This window comes from Moschus berezovskii, chromosome 20 (genome assembly GCF_049115385.1).
Source record: "Moschus berezovskii isolate FMDL1 chromosome 20, NW_MosBer_1.0, whole genome shotgun sequence".
Taxonomy (NCBI): Eukaryota; Metazoa; Chordata; class Mammalia; order Artiodactyla; family Moschidae; genus Moschus; species Moschus berezovskii.
In genome coordinates, this window is record NC_142479.1 from 36,653,838 (window position 1) to 36,678,879 (window position 25,042).

The following is a 25,042-nucleotide window of genomic DNA, read 5'->3' on the forward strand; positions in this document are numbered from 1 at the left end:
ACATGGGTTTGATCCCTGGTGTGGGAAGATTCCACACGGTGTGGAGCAACTAAGCCTGAGCCCATGCTCCAGAGCCTGTAAGCCACAACTACTGAGCCCATGTGCTGCAACTAGTGAAGACCGTGAGCCCTAGAACCTGTGGCTCCACGAAAAGAAAAGCCACTGCAATGAGAAACCCTCGCGCCACAACTGAGTAGTCCCTGACTGCCACAACTAGAGAAAGTGTGCATGAAGCAATGAAGATCCAGCGCAGACAAACAGAATAAAATAATTTCAAAAAGAAAATAAAATATACAGAGCATGTCTAGTAAAAACATGGTATATACACATACGTATATATACATGTAACTAAATAAAAAGCCAGGTAGATACATGGAAAAATGACCATAGAGTAACGTTACTGAAGTGAAATTACAGTCAATGATTACTTTAAGCTTTTCTGTACTTTGTAAGTTTCCACATGAATAGGTATTATTTTTATAATTAGAAAAAAATTTAAGTTTTTTTTTTCTAATAAATCCTATGAAGCCTGTCCTTTCTTTCCATCTTAAAAGCAAAGGATGGACTTCCCTGGTGGTCCAGTGGCTAAGACTCCATGCTCCCAATGCAGGGAGCCCAGGTTCAATCCCTGGTTGGGGAACTAGATTCCACATGCCACAACTAAGAGTTCGCACGCTGCAACTGAAGATCCTGCATGCTGCAACTAAGACCTGGCGCAGCCAAAGAAATAAATATTAAAACAAATAAATAGCAAAGGATACCATATGAGAACAGGGTGACACTCTCTGTTGATCCAATGTTGATGCAATGAATTTTCTGAATACCTAGAATGTGCCAGGCTCTACACCAGGTACTGGGAATGCGATGCTGAGAAAAACAAACATGGTCCCTGCCCTCAAACAGCTTACTGTCTAGTTGAAAAATTCCCATACATTTCTAACCCAAAAGGGTGACAAATTTTAAGACAAAGATAAGCAAGTTAGCGAGACAAGGACCACTCTCAAAGTAGATCAGTCTTGAAGAATCCACAAATAGTCCCTTAGAGGCAGGGACAGAAAGGACTGGGACCAACTGTGCCTCCTTCAAGGCAACAGTGGTGGGTATTCTAGAAACAACTTGTACACAGTGAAACAGTTCTTGTTCCACACTTGACTGTGTGTATCTCAACAGCAGATAGGCATGAACATGATTGGAAAGAGCTGGGGGACCTCTTCCCCAGCTGGAAACCTGTATCTCAGCTTTTTACTCACAAGGCTTTCATCCTTCCACTGACAGCTTGCACAGGTAACAAAGACTGTCAAGTTCTCTTACTACAATTTGACTATGAAAACATATACTGAATTTTTTTTTTCCCCCCAAAACCATGATGTCAGTTCACTCCCATCCCATAGCGGAGATAACACTCTTCCATGTGACAGCTGTTCCCTTAAGTCACTCATGCTTCAGTGTAATTTTATTTATTTGAGCAGCTTCTTAAAGGAAATTTTAAGGTTTGAGCCAGTAATTGAGATGTTTTAGACCTTAAGAAATAAACTCTGCAACGTGAGACACAAAGAACTAAGCAATAAAGGTAGCAGTGCTAATACCCTTAGTAGTAATAATAATAATTAGAACAATAATCAATTAACTACTCTAAGGAAGGAAGCATTTTTTTCTGCTAATTTCATTGGCACCATGGAAAGAGCAGACATCCTGCCAAAGTGCTTGGGACAGTCATACCCTGTCTTTACACTGGGTTTGAAATGTTTTTCCCCTGAAAGACCATGAGTAGGGAGGGGCCCTCCCTCTTTATGGTTCCTGTTAAGGCTCTAGTCTACATTTACTGTAAATACACAGAGATGGCATCCCTAGGGGACGTGAGGGAAAGAAATAGCAAGGAGCATGCTACTGACAAAGGAAGCTGAGCAGGGAATACGCTACCAAGAAGCTGCAAGTCTAAAGATAAGAGTTAATACCTGCATTTTCCTCCTTGGTTAGTACACATTCAATTATCAAAACATCTTTGGTTTAGACTGGAATTTCTTAACATGTTAGAACTTATTGACTCTAAACTTTACAGGTAAGGATACTCCGGTGCAGAAAGGTTATCTGATTAATCTGAAGTTGCACAGCTTCTAGTCTGTGAGCTGGAATTACAACCCAAGTTTTCTTTCCATTAAACTTCTCAGCAGTCTTCCATGAGAATTTCGGATAAAGACAAATTACCTGTTGATGAGGAAACCCAAGGCTACTTGCTATATATTGCAATCTGCTGACTATAAACTGGTCACGAATCTCTTGATTGGCACAGTAGGAGTGACAAGATGAAGTCTATAGTTGTAGAAGGATGTTTATGTTCCAAAGTATTTTAAAACTTTCACTTAAGAAAAGCTTTCTTAAAACTTAGCAATTGGCCTTCAGATCAAAAATATTCCCTGTAGTATAAGTTACCATATTTTTGCAGCTTCTCATATAAGTCTGGAGTGCGATACACCAGAGCAGCAAAGGTGGCGTTCACAGCTTGATCAATAGTGGAACCAGCAACTATATCTGTCTTTGGGGCCTGTTTTCTACATGCCTGTATGAATCCTTTGAAAAGTTCTGAATATGGCCCACAGAAGTTCTGGGCAGGATCTGACTGTGCAAAGTCAAGAAGAAATTGATGGCAGGGATCATCAGGGATGTTCTTAACCTGAGAACAACAAAAACAAGAAAAACCATCCTGTTTAACATAGTCGTTACAAAAATTAAGCTTACTGAACAACTACTAGGCCAAAGCAGAAGTATGAAATACAGTGCATACTCTCAGGAAGTTTCAGTCTATTTGGGGGAGATCAGACAGACACACAGGTTATTTAAAAAAAAGAAAGGTAAACATAAATAAAACGTTAAAAGCATTTCAACTACCACTACCATAAAGCATAAAGATTATCGAGTGCCAAATGCCTAGAAGGGACACCAATGCTGAGAATTCACAGGAGCGAGCTCCTGGCAGGTTAAAGTAATTAAGAAAAGCCTTCTGGAGGGGATGGGCTTTGGTCTGGACCCTGAAGACTGGGCAGGTTTGGCCCTGAGGAACACAACCGTTAGCAGAAGTTAAGAGCCAGTGGGGAGACTGACCTGGCCTGAAGTCTCAGCTGGGGAGTGGTGGGAACTAGAGTCAGATAGGTAAGGTGAAAGGAGACTGTAGAGAGCCTTGACTGTCACACTGAGGAGTTTAGACTTCACCCTGTGGGCAACGGGGAGCCATTAATGGTGCTTGGCAGTGGAATGACAAGATAACGCAGTGATTAAAAAAAGAACAAACAAACTTGGTAGGTACCAATGTAACAATGCAAGTGTGAGATGAGGGCCTGGATAAAGATGGAGACAGAGGAAACGGAAAGAAATCTCAAGGAAGAATCCACAGGGCTTGCAGCTGACTGGAAGGAAAGGGGAGAACAAGGTGGGGATGAAGGCAATGCTAGGTCGCAGTGGCTTATGCCTGGGAGAACAATAATGACAGCAACAGGAGCAAACAGTCTGGGGAGACATCCTGGTTTTACATGTGAGTTAAAGGGAGTCAGAACACTGAAATGGAAATATCTAACAGGAAGTTAGGCATTTGTGACTGGAGCCTGGGAGAAGAACCAGGGCTGGAAACTGATTATTTAGGTCTTTTCCACACAGATGTGACGACAGAAGAGAGGAGACAGGATAACGTCTTGGTGGGTTGCAGGAAAGCAGAGAAAGATTGAATGAAGCCCACTTTTTATAGAAGAAGGAAGAACAGAGGTCAATAAAGGAGGCAGGGGGAGTGGAGACATGTAAGAGAAGACAGTGGACTGCCATGGAATACAAGAAGAAAGGGTCTGAAGGAGCAGAGAAGTTTAGAAAGAGTCGCTGGATCCAGCCACTAATTACTGAAGAATTGGGATGGGGGAAAGTGGGAAGAAGGGAGAAAAGTAGTAGAACTGAGAGAGGGGGACAGAGAGATGAAAAAGACATAGTGGGCAAATGTGTTTAGTTTATAATATTATAAGCCTAAATAATGTGCTACTGTCCAGTGGAGAACAAATAAGCATAGCATACACCATCTGTTCTTAAGTGAGACTCAGCAGGCACAGGAAATAAACTCAACTCATTTAAACAAGGCCATCAAGAGGGATTTACTGAACACCTACTGTATTACCATTGCAGTCTGTCAGTTGATACTTTTGAACACCCGTTACACTGGCCCCTGTGAGGACCCCAAGCAAACAAGGGATGGTTTCTGCCCTGGAGGAGCTAATAGCTTCGTGGGGGGTGATAAGATACATACACAAATGTTTATAATTTAAAGTAATAAACATTAGTAAACATTTCTCATTCCAAATACAAAGAGGAGCGAAAAGTAAATACCTCCTTATTGTCCTGGGGTGGGTGAGTGGGCCAGCTTGCTTCTGATCCCAACTCTGGATGTATTTGGTGCCTGAAGACAGTTTTCCACAAGGGGGAGTTTAGGACTAACGCCATTTTCGCCTGAGGCACTGCCATGTTACTGCCTAACTCTGCAAAGAGAAGAAGGCTTATAAGAGTCCTATTTTTCCCTTAATATACTGAGAATCTTTGACCTGATGAAGGAAAGGCTTAAAAAGAAAAAAAAAAAACCTGGCCATTAAGGCTTGCAGGGAATTACCCACATTTAGCAGAACCTAACTGTGATCCTTCATAAACACATACCCTGGTGAACCGAAACCATCAGAAGGTAGTCCCAAAATGCTGCCATTCTATATGACAGGTTCAGCTACAGGTCCCTCTGAAATAACTAAGCCATGAAGCAAACTGAAAACAGAATGTGAACCATCTCTTGGGTATAACAGGAGACCACTTAGAAATGCCATGTTCATAATTTGTAAACTTAAACTTGTAAAAGGGCTTCCCTGATAGCTCAGTTGGTAAAGAATCCGCCTGCAATGCAGGAGATCCCAGTTTGATTCCTGGGTTGGAAGATCCACTGGAGAAGGGATAGGCTACCCATGCCACTATTCTTGGGTTTCCCCTGTGGCTCAGCTGGTAAAGATTCCGTCTGCAATGCAGGAGACCTGGGTTCAGAAGATCCCTGAGAGAAAGTAAAGGCTCCCCACTCTAGTATTCTGGCCTGGAGAATTCCATGGACTGCATAGTCCAAGGGGTCGCAAAGAGTCGGACATGACTGAGCAACTTCACTTTCACTTTCAAGCTTATAAAAAGAATAATAGTAATAGAAAAATACCCAACATATATGTGTTTATGAATAAACAAAGAAAAAAGACTAGGTAGAAATAGATTAAAATGTTAATAATAGCTATGTCTGGGCATTAGGATTAAAAATGGCTTTTCCCCTTAGCTTTTATCCATTATACATTTTTTTCCACAATATTTTACTTTAAAAAGGAGAAAAACTCAAGAAATGATACAGGAAAAAGATTACACTAGAAAGCTTCATTCTATTTGTTTCATTCATTCTTGGCTGGATTTAACACATAAGTTGAAGAAATCACTTTAAGGTAAAATCCATGTTCACATATTTACACATATTCACATAAATAGTCATATAATCAGAGAATATACAATTAACTCATTCTGAATTTCTGCCTTCTTGTTGGAGAGTATCAAAACTTAACAAAAAAAATGAGGACAGTGCTGCCAAAACCAGCCCCCTCCCTGACTTATCCTCCATAGACAGGGAAACCACTGTGGCCCTGGTGAGGTGCCCCAGTGTCTGAGTCAAGCAACTTGATGAAAATGGTATCAAGGAGACATTTTACTTTGGCTGGCTTTCAAGGAAACTGATGGAGAAGGCAATGGCACCCCACTCCAGTACTCTTGCCTGAAAAATCCCATGGATGGAGGAGCCTGGTAGGCTGCAGTCCATGGGGTCGCGAAGAATCCCACACGACTGAGCGACTTCACTTTCACTTTTCACTTTCATGCATTGGAGAAGGAAATGGCAACCCACTCCAGTGTTCTTGCCTGGAGAATCCCAGGGATGGGGGAGCCTGGTGGGCTGCCATCTATGGGGTTGCACAGAGTCGGTCACGACTGAAGTGACTTAGCAGCAGCAGCAAGGAAACAGAAAGGGAATTTTATCAGTCCCTTTGCTCTGCCATCATGTGGAGACAACTTACAGGACGGGGGTACCACTGTGCTCCTCAGTGTGGCTGTAGCAAGGAGGGAAGGGACAGCTCGAGGACTTACGATGCACAGACTTGAGCGCCATGCACTGGGAAGCGAGGCGTCCCATCAGCCGGGACACCAGGAGCTGTAAATCCAGCCCCCAAGACACAGCGACATCAGGCAAGCCGTAGGCGGTGACAGTGAATTTGTAGCCCCACTCGTTGTTGCTGCTGTCAGAGTGGAAGAGAAACTGCAGCCGGGGACCAGCCTTAAAGGTCACTTTCTAGAGACAAACAAAGAAGTCATGTGGTCAAACCAATTAGAGAAGGCAGCATTTCCTAAGAAGCATGTTCTTCTTGACTCAAAAAAGTCTAAACTTAAAACTGGCCTATATTCTCACCATTATGTCTTATCACCCTCTCTGAAAGTACTACAGGAGAAATGAACAATGGAGTGAAGAAACAGAAAATTCACCACTGCACCTTATGAAGAAGCAAAGTTGAAAACTGGTCTGTTTCCTAAATCTCAGATGCCCAGCTGCCCACCACCTACTCAGCCAGAGACCATCCTGCCTGCTCCTCTGCTCCCAACCAAGACCACTGACAGTGAAGCAACACTTATCTTCCCAGCCCCAGAGACCACGTGGCCCTAACTATGAGGGAATCCTGGCTTTCACCACCTTGGCTGGGGCCTTCCTGAACCGATTGGCCCTTCTTACTAAGGATAACAATTTGCCATATCCTCTGGACAATGTGATATAGACCAGGGGCAGCAAATTGTTCCTATGAAGAACCAGAGTTCTTAAAGTCTCTGGGTCATAAAGTCTCTGTTGTGGTGACTCAACCACTCCACTGCCATGACAACGCAGCTGGACAAAACATAAACAAATTGCCATGGTTGTACCCCCCAAAAACATTAATTACAAAACAGGTGCTGAACTCTGATATAAACACTTCCTTTTACAAAAGTGTAACATAAGTACTTCCCTCCAAAGACCATTATCTCTATTATCCCCTGAGGCTGATAAAAGGAGAACCGTTGCAGAAACAGGCCTCATATGATTCTCTGGAAACACCACTCACCTTGGGCCACTTGTCAGTGCCAACTTTTGTGTCATAGCGTGTTTTCCCACCTCTGGCGTCAGTAAATTCCAGATAATCATACCTGTGAAAGCACAACCTCTATCATTTTCCTTCTCTTTTTTGATCCATTATTGCTTGGGAAAAAAAGAACAGATGAGCTATACCTTTTTTCAGTTTCACATCTCTCATCAAATTCCACCTCAAAATAGGTTGCCCCTGGGCTGACAAAGACAGACACTTCATGGCAGTTATTTTCATAGTTGTGGGCAGACTCCTTGGTCCACGTATGTAACACCACAGGGCGTTCCTGCTGCCAAGTCTCGACATCCAGCTAAGCAGACAAATGAGTCGGGAGAGGAGGGTTTTTGTCACTCTACATCCATCTACACACAGGAAGCTGCGTCCTGCATCAGTGCTCCCGACGGCAGCCTTTGACACCCCCACACAAATCACCAAATGGGCTAAAACTACACCTGACATTCTCATCTATACATGTCGACCAAGATACATTATACGTTTATTCATCAGAGTAGACACGGGGTTTCTATTGCACTACAGTAACTCTGATTAGCTTTTCTTTTTTTAATTATGACTATCTGTGAGAACTATTTCTTACAAACCAGTACTAATGTGAATTTCCAGTGGTTTAAAGACTTGACATCCCTATTTGGGATGTTGGCAAACCTGAGCCTATCCTGTCTTCTCCCTCCTTTTTTCGGTCTTTGTTTTCTTTAAAATGGGCTTTTAAATACATGCCCTTTGATTTCCCCAGAGTTGTGAGATCCAAATAAGACACTGAAAAGAACTGTGAGTCCTGTCAGGTTGAGTAAGGGAGAAAATGCTTTTAAATAACAAACCCTCTAATTTGCCTTTCAATAACAGATTTTCCCTTCTGGATTTCAATCTGGTTAATCATTTATATGGTTTTTATATGACATCATGTGCTACACAATGATGAAAGTAATCTATGCACAGCTTCCTCGGTGTCTCCTGTCTAATGCTGACCATGCCAAATCAACCCAGACTGGCATTTATCCTTGTTGGCAAAACCAACACTGATAAAGTTGATAAACACTGAAAAAATACTGGTAAGACAGAGGGAGCTCTTCTAGAGGCAACTTATTTGTGTAGACCTGTACTGAGTGGTATGTCTCATGACACATGGGCACGGTGCTCCTGAGAGGGGCTACAAGGCATGTTCAAACGCCAGCTCGAGGTACCTTGTTCACTCCTCCATCGGGGTCACAGCAGAGCTCCTTCAGCAGCTCTGTCAGGGCACTGAACTCTCTCAAGAGTGTGCAGTGTGAAATGTCCAGTGTGTAAAAGTCCAGCAGAAAGATCACCTGAAGGAAGATGAACGAAGCACTCAGCGTCCGCCTCAGAGTCAGCCGGGGATGCAGATGACCAACCCCTCTCCCGCCTCTTACAAATGGCTGCCAGTATCTTACCAGCTGGCGAGCTGCCATCGAAAAAACAGAGTTACATAATTTTTCTACTATGGTTTTCCCGCTATATTGTGACAAAAGGGATTCCAAAATCACTCTCATGCGTGCCAGAAACTGTCCCACATCTGCCAAAACATAAGGAGAAGAGTTAATAGTTTCTATGGTAGAAACATCACTTGCTTGGTCACCATCAAGGACAAAGCTGGAGAAGATCACAGGAGCTGTGGAGGGACTTCATCAAAAAGACCATGAGATCATCACTGAAAGTCACTCAGTTGTGTCTGACTCTTTGCAACCCCATGGACTATATAGTCCACGGAATTCTCTAAGCCAGAATACTGGAGTGGGTGGCCTTTTCCTTCTCCAGGGGAGCTTCACAACACAGGGACTGAACCCAAGTCTCCCGCATTGCAAGCAGATTCTTTACCAGCTGAGCCACAAGGGAAGTCCATGAGACCATTAAGTGTCCTACAAGTGTTTTCCTCTGGGAGGGAAAACCACTGCAAACCTCAGTAGAAGTTTACTCTTAAAAGTGAGGGATTTTTTTTTTCTTTGCTACTTTTCAATAGGGTGGAGGTATGATTTTTATAAATGAAAGTACATGGCTAACCAAGCCAGTTGTTGGTCTGCCTTTCCCTTTGTTTACAAAGGGCCCAACTCCAGGTACACAATTCAACAGGCCAAACTTGAAGAGTCAGAACTCAATATTGTAAGCATTTTTGACACAGCTCTGATATCAGGTTTGATGGAACTGATTTTTCCACATACAAATTCTCAGAACTTGTTGGCTTTCCTATGATTTTCTGGGGATTTATGGGACATGAATCTGAATATTTTTAGTATCAGCAAGGATCACAGAAGTGCTCACATATACCTTAGATTTTGAAAGTTCGAGACTTCCTTTTTTGGATAACTTGATTAAAAGAGTGAAGACAGACTGTACTGAAGAGGACAGTATCATTTGAGTGCTGTGTGACTGCAGAGGCAATGTTTGGGCTGTGAAATGACTCAGCCCTTCAATAAACACACTTGGGCACACTACCACATTCAGAAAGGAAACTCAGAACAAAAAGACATGCTACAGAATTCTGTTTTAAGGGAAAAAAAACCAACAACAACCTGAAGACAGATCTGATTTGTAATAATGAAATGAAAACCACATAAACTCTACAATATGCATGAAGTACTAAGATAAGAGCACACACACAGAACCAAACCCAAACACCTATCTGTTTTCATGGATTCTGTACTGACACTTACATCTGTCAATGAGGTTGGCGGCAAGATCCTTGGCTCCACAGTCCGTGCTCTTCAGCTGCAGGTAGCACCAGGAGAGCAGGCTGCCTTGGACAGACCAGAACAGGGAGGAGAGCACAGAGCCCACCTCCCTTTGAGCTCCATCAACCATCAACAGCTCACACTGCACAAGAGGAGACAAATGGAGAGTGTTTACAAGGCCACTTGCAGAACACAGCAGGGGCGTTCTCTAAGACAGCGGCTGTCAGAAGTGAAGAGATTTAGGCAAGTGGGGAATAGTTATGAGAGAGCTTTCAACCCCAAAGTGTCGAGAAAGACGCTAGTATGAAAACTTCTCTCTTGCCGTCCAGCTTTTCAGAGCCTTTACAGATGGCTTCGACTCTGGGCCAGCCCTCCTGCCCTTAGGAGCCCTACCTGGTTATCTCACCTCTCTCTCTCTGTTTCTCTGTCTCTCCTTCTCTCTCATCTTCAAAATTCCTTTTTTCTCTGGCTCCTTCCTCTGAGCCTTCAATCAAACCTCTCGCATTTTAGATGGTCATGGACACATGGCTATACTTAACCAACAAGGACCTACTATATAGCATATGGAACTTTGCTCATTGTTATGTGGCAGCCTGGATGAGAGGGGAGTTTAGGGGAGAATGGCTGCATGCATATGTACGGCTGAGTCCTTTTGCTGTTCATGTGAAACTATTCCCAGGTGGTGCTAGTGGTAAAGAACCCGCCTGCCAATGCAGGACACATACGAGACATGGGTTCGATCTCTGGGTCAGGAAGATCCCCTGGAGGAGAAAATGGCAACCCACTCCAGTATTCTTGCCTGGAGAATCCCATGGACAGAGGAGCCTGGTGGGCTCCGGTCCACATGGTCACAAAGAGTCAGACACGACTAAAGTGGCTTAGCACACATGAAACTATTACAATACTGTCAATCAGCTATACACTAATCCAAACTAAAAAATTAAAAAACAACACCCATTTTACAAAACAATTCTTTATCACTCTATGGCTCTCTAACCATCATCTTTTTTCTCCAATTTCTCTGGAGAATCACCTAACCTCTAGAGATAAATTCTTATATCTACAAAGCACAAAATATGTTCAGTTCAGTCGCTCAGTCATGTCCGACTCTTTGCGACCCCACGAATCACAGCACACCAGGCCTCCCTGTCCATCACCAACACCCGGAGTTCACTCAAACTCATGTCCATCAAGTCGGTGATGACATCCAGCCATCTCATTCTCTGTCGTCCCCTTCTCCTCGTGCCCCCAGTCCTTCCCAGCATCAGACTCTTTTCCAGTGAGTCAACTCTTCGCATGAGGTAGCCAAAGTACTGGAGTTTCAGCTTTAGCATCAGTCCTTCCAATGAACACCCAGGATCGATCTCCTTTAGAATGGACTGGTTGGATCTCCTTTCAGTCCAAGGGACTCTCTAGAGTCTTCTCCAGCACCACAGTTCAAAAGCATCAATTCTTCGGCGATCAGCTTTCTTCACAGTCCAACTCTCACATCCACACATGACCACTGGAAAAACCATAGCCTTGACTAGATGGACCTTTGTTGGCAAAGTAATGTCTCTGCTTTTTAATATGCTGTCTAGGTTGGTCATCACTTTCCTTCCAAGGAGTAAGCGTCTTTTAATCTCATGGCTGCAGTCAGCATCCACAGTGATTTTGGAGCCCCAAAAAATAAAAGGCTGACACTGTTTCCACTGTTTCCCCATCTTTCCCATGAAGTGATGGGACCAGATGCTATGATCTTTGTTTTCTGAATGTTGAGCTTCAAGCCAACTTTTTCACTCTCCTCTTTCATTTTCTTTTTAGTTCCTCTTCACGAAAAGTATCAAAAGGCAAAATGATAGGATACTGCATGAGGAATTCCCCAGGTCGGTAGGTGCCCAGTATGCTACTGGAGATCAGTGGATAAATAACTCCAGAAAGAATGAAAGGATGGAGCCAAAGCAAAACCAATATCCAGTTGTGGATGTGACTGCTGATAGAAGCAAGGTCCGATGCTGTAAAGAGCAATTTTGCATAGGGACCTGGAATGTTAGGTCCATGAATCAAGGCAAATTGGAAGTGGTCAAACAGGAGATGGCAAGAGTGAACATAGACATTCTAGGAATCAGTGAACTAAAATGGACTGGAATGGGTGAATTTAATTCAGATGACCATTATGTCTACTACTGTGGGCAGGAATCCCTTAGAAGAAATGGAGTAGCCATCATGGTCAACAAAAGAGTCTGAAATGCAGTACTTGGATGCAATCTCAAAAACGACAGAATGATCTCTGTTCATTTCCAAGGCAAACCATTCAATATTACAGTAATCCAAGCCTATGCCCCAACCAGTAACACTGAAGAAGCTGAAGTTGAATGGTTCTATGAATACCTACAAGACCTTTTAGAACTAACAAAATACATTATTTCCATGTAAATGCCCCAATCTGGAAACAACCCAACTATCCCTCCAAAATAAAGTGGATAAATAAATTATAGCAGATGTGCAAGGGGAATATTGTGAACCAGTGAAGGGCGGGGGAGGAGGGCAAACTGTGGCACATATATCAACCTGGATGAACCTCACAAATGTTGAGTGAAAAAAACTCGTCCCAGAAGACTGTGCACCATGATTCCATTAAAGCCCAAACCAGGCAGAACGAGCCTGCTATGTAGGGATAACTGGAAACGAAAACAAGGGTATGATGAATATAAACTTCAAAATGGTGGTTCCCTCTGGTGAGGAAGAAGGAAGGTGAGCCATGGAAGTGCACAGAGGGTGAGAACGGACTTCAAAAACACTGGGAACATTCTAGTTCTTAAAATAGCCGTTTCTTTAAATTGTCCATCAACATACATTTTTTTGGTACATGTATTCCATTTCAAAGAGTTGCTCACGCCTGCTGTCCTTGCCCTTCCCCTCCCTGTCATTCCACCCTTTTGGGTCCCACCACTCGCTGATACCGTTCCTCAAAGGCATCGGTCACTGCCTAGAGAAAGCCTCCCCATTTGACCTAAGTCCTGAGGGCTCTGCTGAATACTGTCCTTCTTAAACTCTGTTTCTGTCTCTCCTGAATTTCTTCCTGCCAGGCCTTCTTATCTCCCAGCCGCTCTATCTACGTAGATGCCTACAGGTGATGAGAGGACACCGACATTCATGGCTTCAACTAGCACTAGTTGGTTAATGGCAAATCTCCATTCCCAGCACTGACTCAGCTTGAGTGTTCAACCAGATGCTGTCATGTGAAGTCCTGCCAGACCAGAAACCCAACATGCTCAAAGTCTAGCCGTTATCACTCTCCTCTTCAAAGACCAGTTCCTCCCCATCTTGTCACTGGTTACACATGCTGTTCTAGCAGGAACACCCCTCCCTCTCTGCCTGGTCAGTTGCTACTGGTGGGCTCATGAGGAGCTCCAGTACCACCTCCTCCAAAAAGCCTTTCTCAAGCTTTTCCCCTTCATGTTAAAAAAAAAAAAAAAGGAAAAAAAGTATGTTAAAAATCATTAGCACAGAAAAGAGATCATCCTTTCAGATTGATCAGCCTGCAGATTTGCAAAGTAATCATAAATTTTTTAAAAAGTTATAAGTGATTTCCCACGCAATTCACACCACAAATACATGACTCTGTGCTGGATTCACTGACTGACACCACAAGGGCACTCGGTAAATACCCATTCCTCTTCTTCAAAGGGAGTCTTCATGGGCACGTTTGGGTATTTATTCCTGGCCGACTACCAAGAGGCAGGGAAGCGTCCTCACACTTGTTTGGGGCAAAATGTCCCCTTACTTGACTTGGAGTAAAAGCAGGCAGGGAACCTCTGTGCTCATAGGCATGGAGTTACAGTCACGCCAAAAATGAGGGCTAAAGGGGAAGGAGCCATGACTGCTCCTCCCTGTCTCCTAAAGAAGCCCAGGAGATGGAGCGGCATTGGTTACCTCTCGAGCAGCAACAGACAGCAGGGTGTTCATGACCACTAGCACTTCGCTGATGTCCATGTCAGCCAGGTCGCCTTTCTCAGGTAACAGCAGAAGGCCGCCCGGATCCTTATCACTGGAAGGACATAAAGTAGTCATGACACCTTGTGTCAGGAAGGGGACTGTCATGCTTTCTATCTCAAAAGAGAACCCAGCAAGTTTTCAACGTCAGTTCTATGGCATGTGAGGAGTTTGAGTCAGAAAAGGATCAGGGTCCCAGTGGGGTCTGTGCCACTGTCCATCCACAAGTCCTTATGTAAGCACAGGCCCATAAATCTTCGAGTCCTTAGAAAAAATGCCAGGGAATAAATATGATGAATAAATCACCTTGGCCACCAACAGGAAATACACCTAATTTCATGACTGCTAATTTGACAATCCAGGCTAAATATTCCCTGCATCTTCAAAGGCTCTTCACATGAGCCCCAGGTCCCTTTATCATTTCTGATATTTGATTCTGAAGACATCTTATAGAGTTCTCTAAGCCTGGTGTCCATACAAGGCACAGCCTACCTGAAGACAGCTCAGGCTTTAATCCCCTCCCTCATTCAAGACTTTATACCTCAAATAATACAACCTACAGTCCCATAAGCTTCTCTGGTAGTCAAAGCAGGTAGCAGTCTCCACGTCACCGCTCCCAGCACACTTGCTGCTGAACTACCACTCTGTGCCTCTGCAGTTGGGCTTTCACGTATTTGGGTTTTTAGCCCAAACTCCTGCGGTTTCTATTTTTGTCTTCAAAAATTATGTAGAAACTGAAGTGTTCAAGGAGACTCCCAATGAGCTCCATTCTAAATCGTCTTACAGTGACTGGGACTCGGAGCAAGCTCTTGACAAGACTATCGTTCTACCACTATTTCAGTCATGTCAAAGGCCAGGGATACCTCGCTCTAGAAACCTGGTTGAGTGAGGGAAGTACATGAAAGGAAGGGAGAGCTCAGGAAAACAACATTGTGAAGATCTGCAGTATCGGACAATTGAGAAGAATTATAAACTTACCTAAAATACGTGCAGAGTGAGCGGAAAGTGAGCTGCATGGACTGCTTGTGTTCCTGCTCGGTGACATTCTTCTAGAAAACAAGAAACTGCACATTCAGGAAATCTACTCCATGGATGTTCCAGAGCACTTGAGCAGAACAAAATACCATGGCCCACTGTTCCTAAACATGATGAACGCGGGGGTCGGCAGACCACCTCATGGGCCGGACTGAGACCTGGCCTAGCGCTAAGAGGGAGCAGAACTCCCTGCCTAAATAAAAAAGGGCAGGCAGGTTTACTTCTGTCCACTGCTGAAGCTGACATGCTGAAGCTTCCCTGCAGGAAAGCCTGATGCAAATGTTTAGGAAGGTGACTTCCAAAAGATGTATACTTTCATCACTGGGCATGCCATCCTGAGAAGAGGGGGCAGAGATGGAGAGCATTCTTTATGAGCTTCCTATTTTTTTAAAAAACAGGATCTAAGCTTTCTCTGTATAAATCCAAAGAGCCAATGGTGACAGTTACAGAAATCACACCCCTGATGAGGTTATGGGTTACTCTGCAGGGTTTTTTTTCTCTTCTTAATCCAATAAATGTATTGAACATCTACTGCTAGCAAGGTATGGGGGGCGATTTCCAGAGAATAAGACCCAAGGCCCTGCCTGGCGTTAGAGGGTGAGAGAGAGAAGATATGGTCACAAAGGATAGCAGTTTAATTCATCTGCATGAGAAGAGGGAAAAAATACAGCCCTTAAGATAGATGGACAAAGGAAAAGTTAATGAGCTGCTCTACTAACAGACAACAATGTCATTCAAAAGGTCGCATGTCCTCTTTCTATTTTTCTGTGTGGGACACAGGCTAGCAAAAAAAAAAAAAAAAAAAATTTGCTCAGCTGCCTGGTAAATGCTTCCAGCAAACAAGTAGGACAGAGACTCTCCCACAGTCCAATGGGTCATGTCGGCTGATGCTGTCAGAGGTTATACTCAAAGTGAAAACGGATTCAAAGGGAACCCTCATGCATTATTGGTAGGAATATAATTGGTGCAGTCATTATGGAAAACAATAACAGCTTTTTAAAGTTCTCAAAAAATTAAAAACAGAACTACCACGTGATCCAGTAATTCCACTCCTGGGTATTTATCCAGAGAAAACAAAAACACTAATGAGAAAAGATATATGCCCCCAATATTCATTGCAGCGTGATTCACAAAAGCTGAGATATATAAGCAACCTAAGTGTCCATCAGTGATCAGATAAAGAAGATATGAAATATACATACATATACATACATACATACAACATACATATATGTCTGTATGAATATTAACCGTAAAATCTTGCACTTGTGACAACATGGCTGGACCTAGAGGGTATTATGCTGAGTGAAATGAGTCACACAGAGAAAGACAAATACTGTACGGTTCACTTATATGTGGAATCTAACAAAAAACAAACGTATGAAAAAAACCAAATCTAATGAACAAACGTAATGAAACAAAGTTATAGATACAAAAAACAAACCAGTGGTTCCCAGAGCTGAGAGGGGTGGAAGGAGGAAAGAAATAGATAATAGAGATTACGTCTACAGACTTCCAACTGCAAATTAGTCACAGGTATGAAAAGCAGTGTGGGGAATACAGTCAATAACCAAATAATATTCTCATGTGGTGACAAGTCATAGACAGCGTGGTGATCATTTTGAAATGTATAGAGATACTGAGTCACTATGTTGTATAACAGGAAATAGTGCAGTGTTGTAAGTTGATTCGGAGAAGGCAATGGCACCCTACTCTAGTACTCTTGCCTGGAAACTCCAATGGACGGAGGAGCCTGGTGGGCTGCAGTCCATGGGGTCACTGAGGGTCGGACACGACTGAGCAACTTCACTTTCACTTTTCACTTTCACACATTGGAGAAGGGAATGGCAACCCACTCCAGTGTTCTTGCCTGGAGAATCCCAGGGACAGGGGAGCCTGGTGGGCTGCCGTCTATGGGGTCGCACAGAGTCGGACACGACTGAAGTGACTTAGCAGGAGTAGCAGTAGGTTGATTATACTTCAAAAACAGAGACTCATAGAAAAAGAGATCGGAGGCAGGGATGGGGAGAACTGGATGAAAGTAGTCAAATGGTATGAACTTTCAGTTATAACATAGATAAGCACTGGGGTGTAGAGTACAATATGACAAATATGATCAACACTATTGTCTGTTACATATGAAAGTGGGCAAAAGAGTAAATCCGAGGAGTTCTCAGCACAAGGAGAAAAAATTTTTTCTATTTCCTTGATCTTACCTCTATATGAGATGATAGATGTTGATTCAACTTGAGATAATTATTTCATCTCATATGTCAGTCAAATCTTTATGCTATATATCTTAAACTTATACAATGCTGTATGTCAATTATATCTCAGTAAAACTGGAATAAAAAATAAAAAACTGATCCCTCAAGCTGATATGCACATTTTATAGACAGCTGAAAACAACCAAAGATCCTCTCTCCTCTCTGAAACCTTCCTCAACCACTTAACAGAATTCTCTAAAATGCCTATTGCAACTTGGGGTCAGTTCTTCCTTGCAGCAGTGACCCCAACTGTACTGCAGTCATTTGGCAACAGGGACCACATTTTACTTCTTTTACTCCATTTTTTGTTTCTATAGGGCTTTATGCATCTGACAGAGCACTTCTATTGCATGTGCTAAGTAGCTGTTACATATAGAAATGCCTTTTTAAAATGCTGCATCTCGTTTTCTTCATCAACTCTTCTCAGTAATTCTATTTAGTTGCTTGTCTAAACAGACTAATAATGATTGTATGTTTTATTCTTTCTGTTATTTTTAAAATTTCTTTTCCTTGATCTACAGCAGTGGCTAGGCCTTCTAACACTATATCAAGAGAAGCAGTGACAGTAAGCACCCTTGGCTTATACCTCATTTTGAAAGGGATGAGTCAGTGATCCAAAGACCAGGACATTGTAGGTTTTAGATACATGCCCTCCACCAGATTAGGGGAGTCTGTACAGATTTTGTTGTTTTAGTAATCATCAGAATTAAACCTTATTAAAGTATCTTCTATAGTTGTCAATATGATTTTTTTTCTGATTTCACTGACTGATTTTCTAATGTTAAACTATTCTTTCATTCCTAGGATAACTCCAACTAAATCACGATTTTGGGTGAGAGGATGCAGCTGAGGAGTAAAACTTAGTTGTATTTTCTTTATAGATATAAACTGAAATATTAACAAATAAGTCAGGGATTTACTTTGATATAATAATGGTGTGGAGGGAGGAGTATGTGAGGTATATAATGGGTGAAACAAGTTTAGCTTGAGTTTGTAATTACTGAATCTAGGTGATGAGTACATTTGAGGGGTTGGAGGGACTGATATGTATTATTTAGTCTAGTTCTATATTTAGATTTTCCCATAATAAAAAGTTAAAATGTTAAAAAGAACATTTGGTTGTAGGCATGTCTTAAAGATGAAGGAGACTAAACCCTTCCCTTGTGATCCAACAGGTTCTGAAATGGAGGTTGGGATTATCTGTCATTCCCGTCTTGACTATAGTGCTATGTCCTTAGACACCTGTGTCCCACACAAAACTCTGCATACAGCAGGTATTAAATACACCTTTGGGAAACTGAAACTGAGAGGACATAAGAGAAAACAAAAACTACTCAGTTTCATGCCAAGAGAGGTCAAGAGTGGAATCTGCACTTTTAACATAAATAATTACCATCATGGTGAAGAGATGATTCCGCCGGGTCAGTCGATCAGGAAAGAAGATGGCAGCCCCATTGAGAAGGGTATTCCTGACTTCTTGTTTTAGTATTTCCATGGGCACAGAGTCTCCATCCAACCTATCCACCACTGATAAAAACAAACAGTCAGCTTTAATATAGCCCATCTATTCACTTACAATATATATATTTGCTTTAGCCCATAAACTCACTACCAGAACAAAGAAATACCTCTGCACAAACTAGGCAGTGTAAAGAAATGTTTTTTTGTTTACACTTAACAAAAATAAAGACTCTACGTTCCAATTTTTCTTTCATTATTTCTCTGTTCTTTTGAGACACAACTTGCAAACCCTTAAAAATAACTTCAGATGATCACGTCTTATTCTCAATCAATATTACCATTTTCCCCCTTCAATCTATCAGCCTTATCCCTGTATCTTAGCTGAAGTAAAGACTGAATGTTGTTGTTATTCAGACACTAAGTCATGTCTGAGTCTTTGCGACCCCATGGACTGTAGCATGCCAGACTCCTCTGTCCTCCACTACCTCTTGGAGTTTGCTCAAATTCATGCCCATTGAGTCCGTGACACTAACGATCTCATTCTCCACTGGAGAAGGAAATGGCAACAACTCCAGTGTTCTTGCCTGGAGAACCCCATGAACAGTATGAAAAGGCAAAAAGACTGGAGAGTTTGATAATAATTACTCTCAGTATAACACAACTATATGTCAGAAACCAGGGGGAAGGCATTGAGGAGGACTAAATCCTGAACTCCAAATAATGATTCAAAGAAGATCGAGGAAACTCATTTTCCAAAGACATAAACCTTTTACTGGGTTTGCATGGTCAAAGAATCCCCATTTCTCTACAGTGAGAGGCCCTGCAGGCCACCAGAGCAGGATCACAGTGAAGAAGAACCCCTATCCTACCATTGCACAGGTGCGCATAGAGCTCCTTGGCAGCCTCCACTGGCCTAGGGCGCGGGCTTGGAGCCTTGGCATCCTCAGCGGCGGCGGGAGCATCTCCTTGCAGCACAGAGAAGCAGCTCTGGAGGAGCTGCAGAAGCAGAGTCTGGGCACAGACACACTCTTCCGTGGGGCTACAGAGAGACAGAGACCATCAGAAAGCAAAAGGGCCAGCTGCTTTTCCCTCGCAGTCCCACAGCTATCTACGAAGGACTCTCCCCACTAGGCATCAGGCTCAGTAAAAATGCTAACTCAGAGGCAGAAAGGTGGAAAGGAAAGAACAGTGTACGAGGTACAGAGTCTGAAGACACAGGCCTTGTCTGTCTATTCTGTGGCAAAGAAATGCATTTCTGACTCTGCTTCATCAGCAGTAAACATGAAGACACTATAATACTTGACCTGGCTCTCATTACAAGGTAATATAAAGGGCAAAATGCTTGCAAAAACACTGCCCAAATAAAGTATGTTACAGAAATGTAAGATATTATTTTCAACAATAACCAAATTTTTCAAATCAGAACAAGATAAACTAGTAGGAAGTAAAAAACCCTGAGGGGGAAAAAACCAACTGTTCACTTAGAATAGCAAAACTCAGAGCTTTCAGTTGTGCTTATATGACTATCATCTATCATCTGAGCCACCAGGGAAGCCCCACATGACTATCATCTTGTAATAGATTCTGACTTACTTTTGCTTTAATTTACTGTAAAAATTCCAGAAGATCTGCAAGTCAAGACCCGCGAAGTCCAGAAAAGATTTGTATTTTAAGCCACTTTCCTTCTGTTGTACCTAAAAAATAATAAAGACCAGGAAAAATAAAACTGAAGAATGCATTTGGAGAAATATTGTAACGGCTCATTTACTTCTCATTATTAAGGGGTAAGGTAGCTCCTTGTGTGTAAAATCCAAACATAACTGATGTGACCCCTAAGTGACAATCTGTTGACAACTATTTTTGGGTGTGAAACTTTATAAAATATGTGCTGTGTGTGCATACACATGCATGTGAGTGCATATATACATGTAACATACACACACACATCCCTGTGAAAGCTCCCTGACTTCACAGATATGACACCTGGGACATGAGGGAACCTTTACTTGGTGATGACTACTGTCCAGGATCGTATTGCAGCTTGTTTTGATCCTTCCCTGAACACAGGCTGAAAGATCAATCCTGCTGTAAACACTCTTGCTACATCTAAGCATCTCTCTCTCATCTGCTGTTTTCTGCTGTGATAGGAGAGCTCCAAAGACCAAACAATGCACATACAAACTGAGTCATCAGTCTCTGAATGTGCCATGAAGCAGAACGAAGGTGAAGAGTAGACACTGCTGCATCCCACACACGAGGGGCCTCGATCAGATTCCTGAGACATAAGCCACATTCTCTATGGTGACGACTGCAAAAATCTCTGAGTGGGTTGTCACTGTGCTTTTATTAGTGACCGGAAAAGTTGGTATCGAAAACACAATGTTCACAGCAGCATTACTGACAATAGCCAAGATGTAGAATCAACCTAACTGTCCATCAACAGATGAACAGATCAAGAAGATATGGCATATATAAACACATACACATACAATGGAATACTAATCGGCCATAAATAGAATGAAATTTTGCCACTTGTAACAACATGGATGGACCTGGAGTGTATTACTCTAGTGAAGTGAGTCAGACAAAGACAAATACTGTAAGCTTTCACTTATATGTGGAATCTAAAAATGAAACAAATAAATATAATAAAACAGAAACAGATTCACAGATACATAGAACAAAACTAGATACTGGTAAGGAGTGAGAGGAAGGGCAAAATAGGTGAAAGGGATTAAGAGGTTCAAACTATCAGGTATAACATCAATTTTAAATTATAAGAATATAATGTATATCAGGGAATATAGCCAATGTTTTACAATAACTTTGCATGGAGTGTAGTCTAGAAACATATTAAATTATTATGTGGTACACCTAAAGTTAATATTATAAGTCAACTATATTTCAACTTTTTAAAAATCCTGTTATTATTTTGGGAGTTCAAATAAAGAGACAGAACTCACCTACACTTCAGGAGTACTTCTAGGACTTATAGAAGACATAAATCCCAAAATGTGCTTTGGCTCCCCAGTGACCCCTGGCAACCACAGCTGGGCATCTTTAAGATCTCTGTGCAGGTCTATTCCAGGAAACCTCAAGATGGTGATCACAGGCCACTTCGTCTTCCACTTACTGATGCCATCAATGCCCCATGCAGCACTCCCCTTGAATTCCCAACATCATCACAGCAGTGACGCCTGCCATCCTCATTCAAACTGCATGGCCTCAGCAGGGCCAGGTTTCATGGGATGGTGTTCCTTCCCCCAAACACATCATTTACTTTTCCCAAAGGAACGAAGTTTAACAACTGAGGAAACGCTACCAGATCGTGGGCGAGCTGCTGGATGAACTGAAGGGTCTTGAGGAGCAGTGTGGCCCCGCAGACACTCTCCTCCGTGCCCTTTCTGCAGTGAGCACAGATGATGCTCTGTTCGGCTTCTGCTCTTGCAGGCCGGAGGTACCCACTGATGCTCAAGCCTTGTACTCCCAAGCGCTCTGCCGACTCCTGGCGGGTGCAGAGGAACTTCACCATCAAATACTGGAAAGAACGAGAGAGACGTGATGAGAAGGACTCAGAAGCTCCAGGTACTGATGAAAGGGAGGTGAAGGTCATTCTGGGCAGGTCTCCCTGTGACTTTCACGATTAATGAGGTCCCATGACACCTAGCACTGGGGACACAAAGTATAAGTCTAGAATCTACAGCAAACAGGAAAGAAACAATACAAATGCTGCAGTCAGGTTCTGTGAAAGACCACAATAAGAGAAATGGCATTACTCCCTCTTTCAAGGCAAAAACGGGATAAGACAGGATAAATAAGGGAAAGATGTCTGCTCTGTGGCACAGTCATTTTGGTTTCTTGTGAAGTTTCCTCTTTTTTAAATGTGAGCCATTTTTAAAGTCTTTATTGAACTGTTATAATACTGTTTCTGTTTTTGTTTTTTTCTTAGCCAAGAGGCATGTGGCATCTTAGCTCCCCAACCAGGGATTGAACCCGCAAACCCTGCATTGGAAGGCAAAGTCTTAAGCACTGGACCGCCAGAGATGTCCCAGCACGGTCATTTTGAAACAGAAAACAGCTATATAGTGAAAACAGTCAATGACTGCCCTAATGGATCATCTCAAAACCCTCCAATTACATGTAACCTATGTGCTGGGAGCCTAGGACACAGCCTTGTCTTCTCAAAGCTAAAGTCATTTTCAAAGCCCAACTTCTATGCACACTCTCTGCTTATTGTAGTGAAAGTTCCTTTGTTGAGGATCTTTCAGAATCCACTACTCAGCTGCATATTTACTGAGAAGCTACTATGTATAAATCCTAAAGATAGTTCTTATTTCTTTTATTTGAGCTTCTTACTAAGATTTACAATGGAAGTTACAAAAAATTAAGTAGTCAGATAATCAGTTTCTTTCACAGCTACAGGAAGGCATCTCTCTTGTACTTATGCCTGTGGACTTAACTGATCTCTCAGCCTGAGATGCCCTTCTCCACACCTCTCAGCCTGGCTAAAGAAGGCAGTTTAATCAACTTTCAACACTTGGCACCACACCAATTTCCTGGGAAGTCTTCCCTGGTGAATTCCAGACTGGGTAAATATTTTCCTCTGGGCTACAACACCCTGGATGTCTCTCTATCAGCCCAATCACAGTGTCTCATATGTCTGTGTCTCCCACTAGACTCTGAATCCCTTGAGGGTCACGATCATGTCTGATTCACCTCAAGGGTACCGGTGCTGGCATAAGTCTGGCACACAATGACCACTCAATAAACACTTATAAGACAAGAGGAGGGGATGGGACTTCCTGGTGGTCCAGTGACTAAGACTCTGTGCTCCCAATGCAGGGGACACAGATTCAATCCCTAGTCAGGGAACTAGATCCTACATGCCACAACTCAAAGATCCTGCATGCTGCAACTAAGACCTGGCCCAGCCAAATGAATAAATATCTAAAGAAAAAAAAAAACCAGACAAAAGGAGGGGAGGAGTAGGGAGGTACGTGAAGGCCACAATTCACTGATGCTTACTTTGGCAACTCTGCACTGCTGCAACTTGACATCTGCTTCATCCCACTCTTCTTCCAGCTCAAACCAGCCAATGGGATCATCTTCGCCAAGGATATCAGACGAGCAACCGATCCTGCAAGCACAAAGGTACTCACAAAACATTCTGCTATTTCTCAGCTTCTCAAGAGTCTAACGAATAAGGCACCACTTACATGGCATTTGGGCTTCCCTTATGGCTCAGCTGGTAAAGAATCTGCCTGCCGTGTGGGAGACCTGGGTTTGATCCCCGGATTGGGAAGATCCCCTGGAGAAGGGAAAGGCTACCCACTTCAGTATTCTGGCCTGGAGAATTCCAGGGACTATACAGTCCATGGGGGTCACAAAGAGTCAGACATGACTAAGCGACTTTCACTTCACTTTCACTTGACATGGCATTTATCTTGTTTAGATGGCCTGTCTGGTAACAACAGGCTGGGGTGCGCCACCTGGTGTCTGAGTATACAAGGGAGGTGGTGGTAACTTCCTCCCCACTGCTCAGCCTCCTCATCTGAACGATGGGAACTATTGTTAGCCCCAAATATGACCTGAGAATTCAGGAGAAAGTTTGCTTCTCTGGGTAACTTGATTATATGAAGAATGAGACCTGAAGTCAAGGTATCTAAGATGAGCTACTCAGGAATAAAGTCCAACGCAACAGCTGGTATGTGTTTCTGGAAAGAGTCAAAGGAGAGGCAGGTTCAGTTTTCTTTCCCCAGGACTGGCTAAAATATCCACGACTGGCCTGAGGTTCATACTTGCAACAGCTGAAGGGAAAAAGCTGGGGAGCTTTGGGATCCTGGAGCTCCAAAAAGGGAAAACTTCAGCCTTCACAGGCGTCAGGATTTTTTCTTATTCCTTAAGAAGTCCTTACAGGAAAGCATTTCAACCCAAAAGCTGAAGAAGCACAACTGTGCGCCATTTCTTTTTAAAAACTGGATATATGAATGGTACTTCCTTTTTAGGAATAAAATATCTGAGAAGGAGAAAATGGCAGTCTTTTCAAGTAACATTCCTAAAACTTTATTTAGTCTGTGCTACAGCTAACAGGCTAGCCAACACATGCATAATTCTGTATGGATTAAGATAAACAAACACAGGGATTTACAACAACAGGAAGGAAAAAAAACAAAGTACCCAGAATAAGTTCTATAACAGAGAGAGAAAAACGTTCTCTTCTGACCGTAAGTCATTCTAAGCATGAAACATTCATGGCATAGTTAAGCCTAAAACCAGTGGTATTCCATCAAAGCCCAAAATCGTGTCAATGACTCTTATCAGTATAGTGTTTGAGGACTTTTTAATTCACTCTGGGAGTCATCATGGAAATCTCTGAGATATAAAGAGCTGGCAGGGTGTCAGA

The 25,042-nt window shown here is 42.7% G+C and overlaps 1 protein-coding gene across 2 annotated transcripts in view; it reads right to left on the reverse strand.

Annotated features, from left to right (window-relative positions):
• Window positions 1–25,042, reverse strand: part of ZZEF1 (zinc finger ZZ-type and EF-hand domain containing 1) — a 94,198-nt gene that overhangs the window by 41,451 nt on the left and 27,705 nt on the right. The window contains exons 12-26 of one of the 2 annotated variants that reach the window (XM_055403967.2): window positions 23,665–23,776; window positions 21,962–22,177; window positions 20,233–20,333; window positions 19,509–19,678; window positions 18,572–18,705; window positions 14,855–14,922; window positions 13,817–13,931; window positions 9,884–10,043; window positions 8,627–8,748; window positions 8,399–8,521; window positions 7,343–7,509; window positions 7,179–7,260; window positions 6,178–6,379; window positions 4,360–4,508; window positions 2,431–2,671 (exon numbers count right to left, since the gene is read on the reverse strand). In XM_055403967.2, coding sequence (XP_055259942.2) covers window positions 2,431–2,671; window positions 4,360–4,508; window positions 6,178–6,379; window positions 7,179–7,260; window positions 7,343–7,509; window positions 8,399–8,521; window positions 8,627–8,748; window positions 9,884–10,043; window positions 13,817–13,931; window positions 14,855–14,922; window positions 18,572–18,705; window positions 19,509–19,678; window positions 20,233–20,333; window positions 21,962–22,177; window positions 23,665–23,776 — 2,162 coding nt within the window. Of the gene's footprint in view, window positions 1–2,430; window positions 2,672–4,359; window positions 4,509–6,177; window positions 6,380–7,178; window positions 7,261–7,342; window positions 7,510–8,398; window positions 8,522–8,626; window positions 8,749–9,883; window positions 10,044–13,816; window positions 13,932–14,854; window positions 14,926–18,571; window positions 18,706–19,508; window positions 19,679–20,232; window positions 20,334–21,961; window positions 22,178–23,664; window positions 23,777–25,042 lie in introns of both variants that reach the window. The other variant, XM_055403960.2, reaches the window with a different exon arrangement.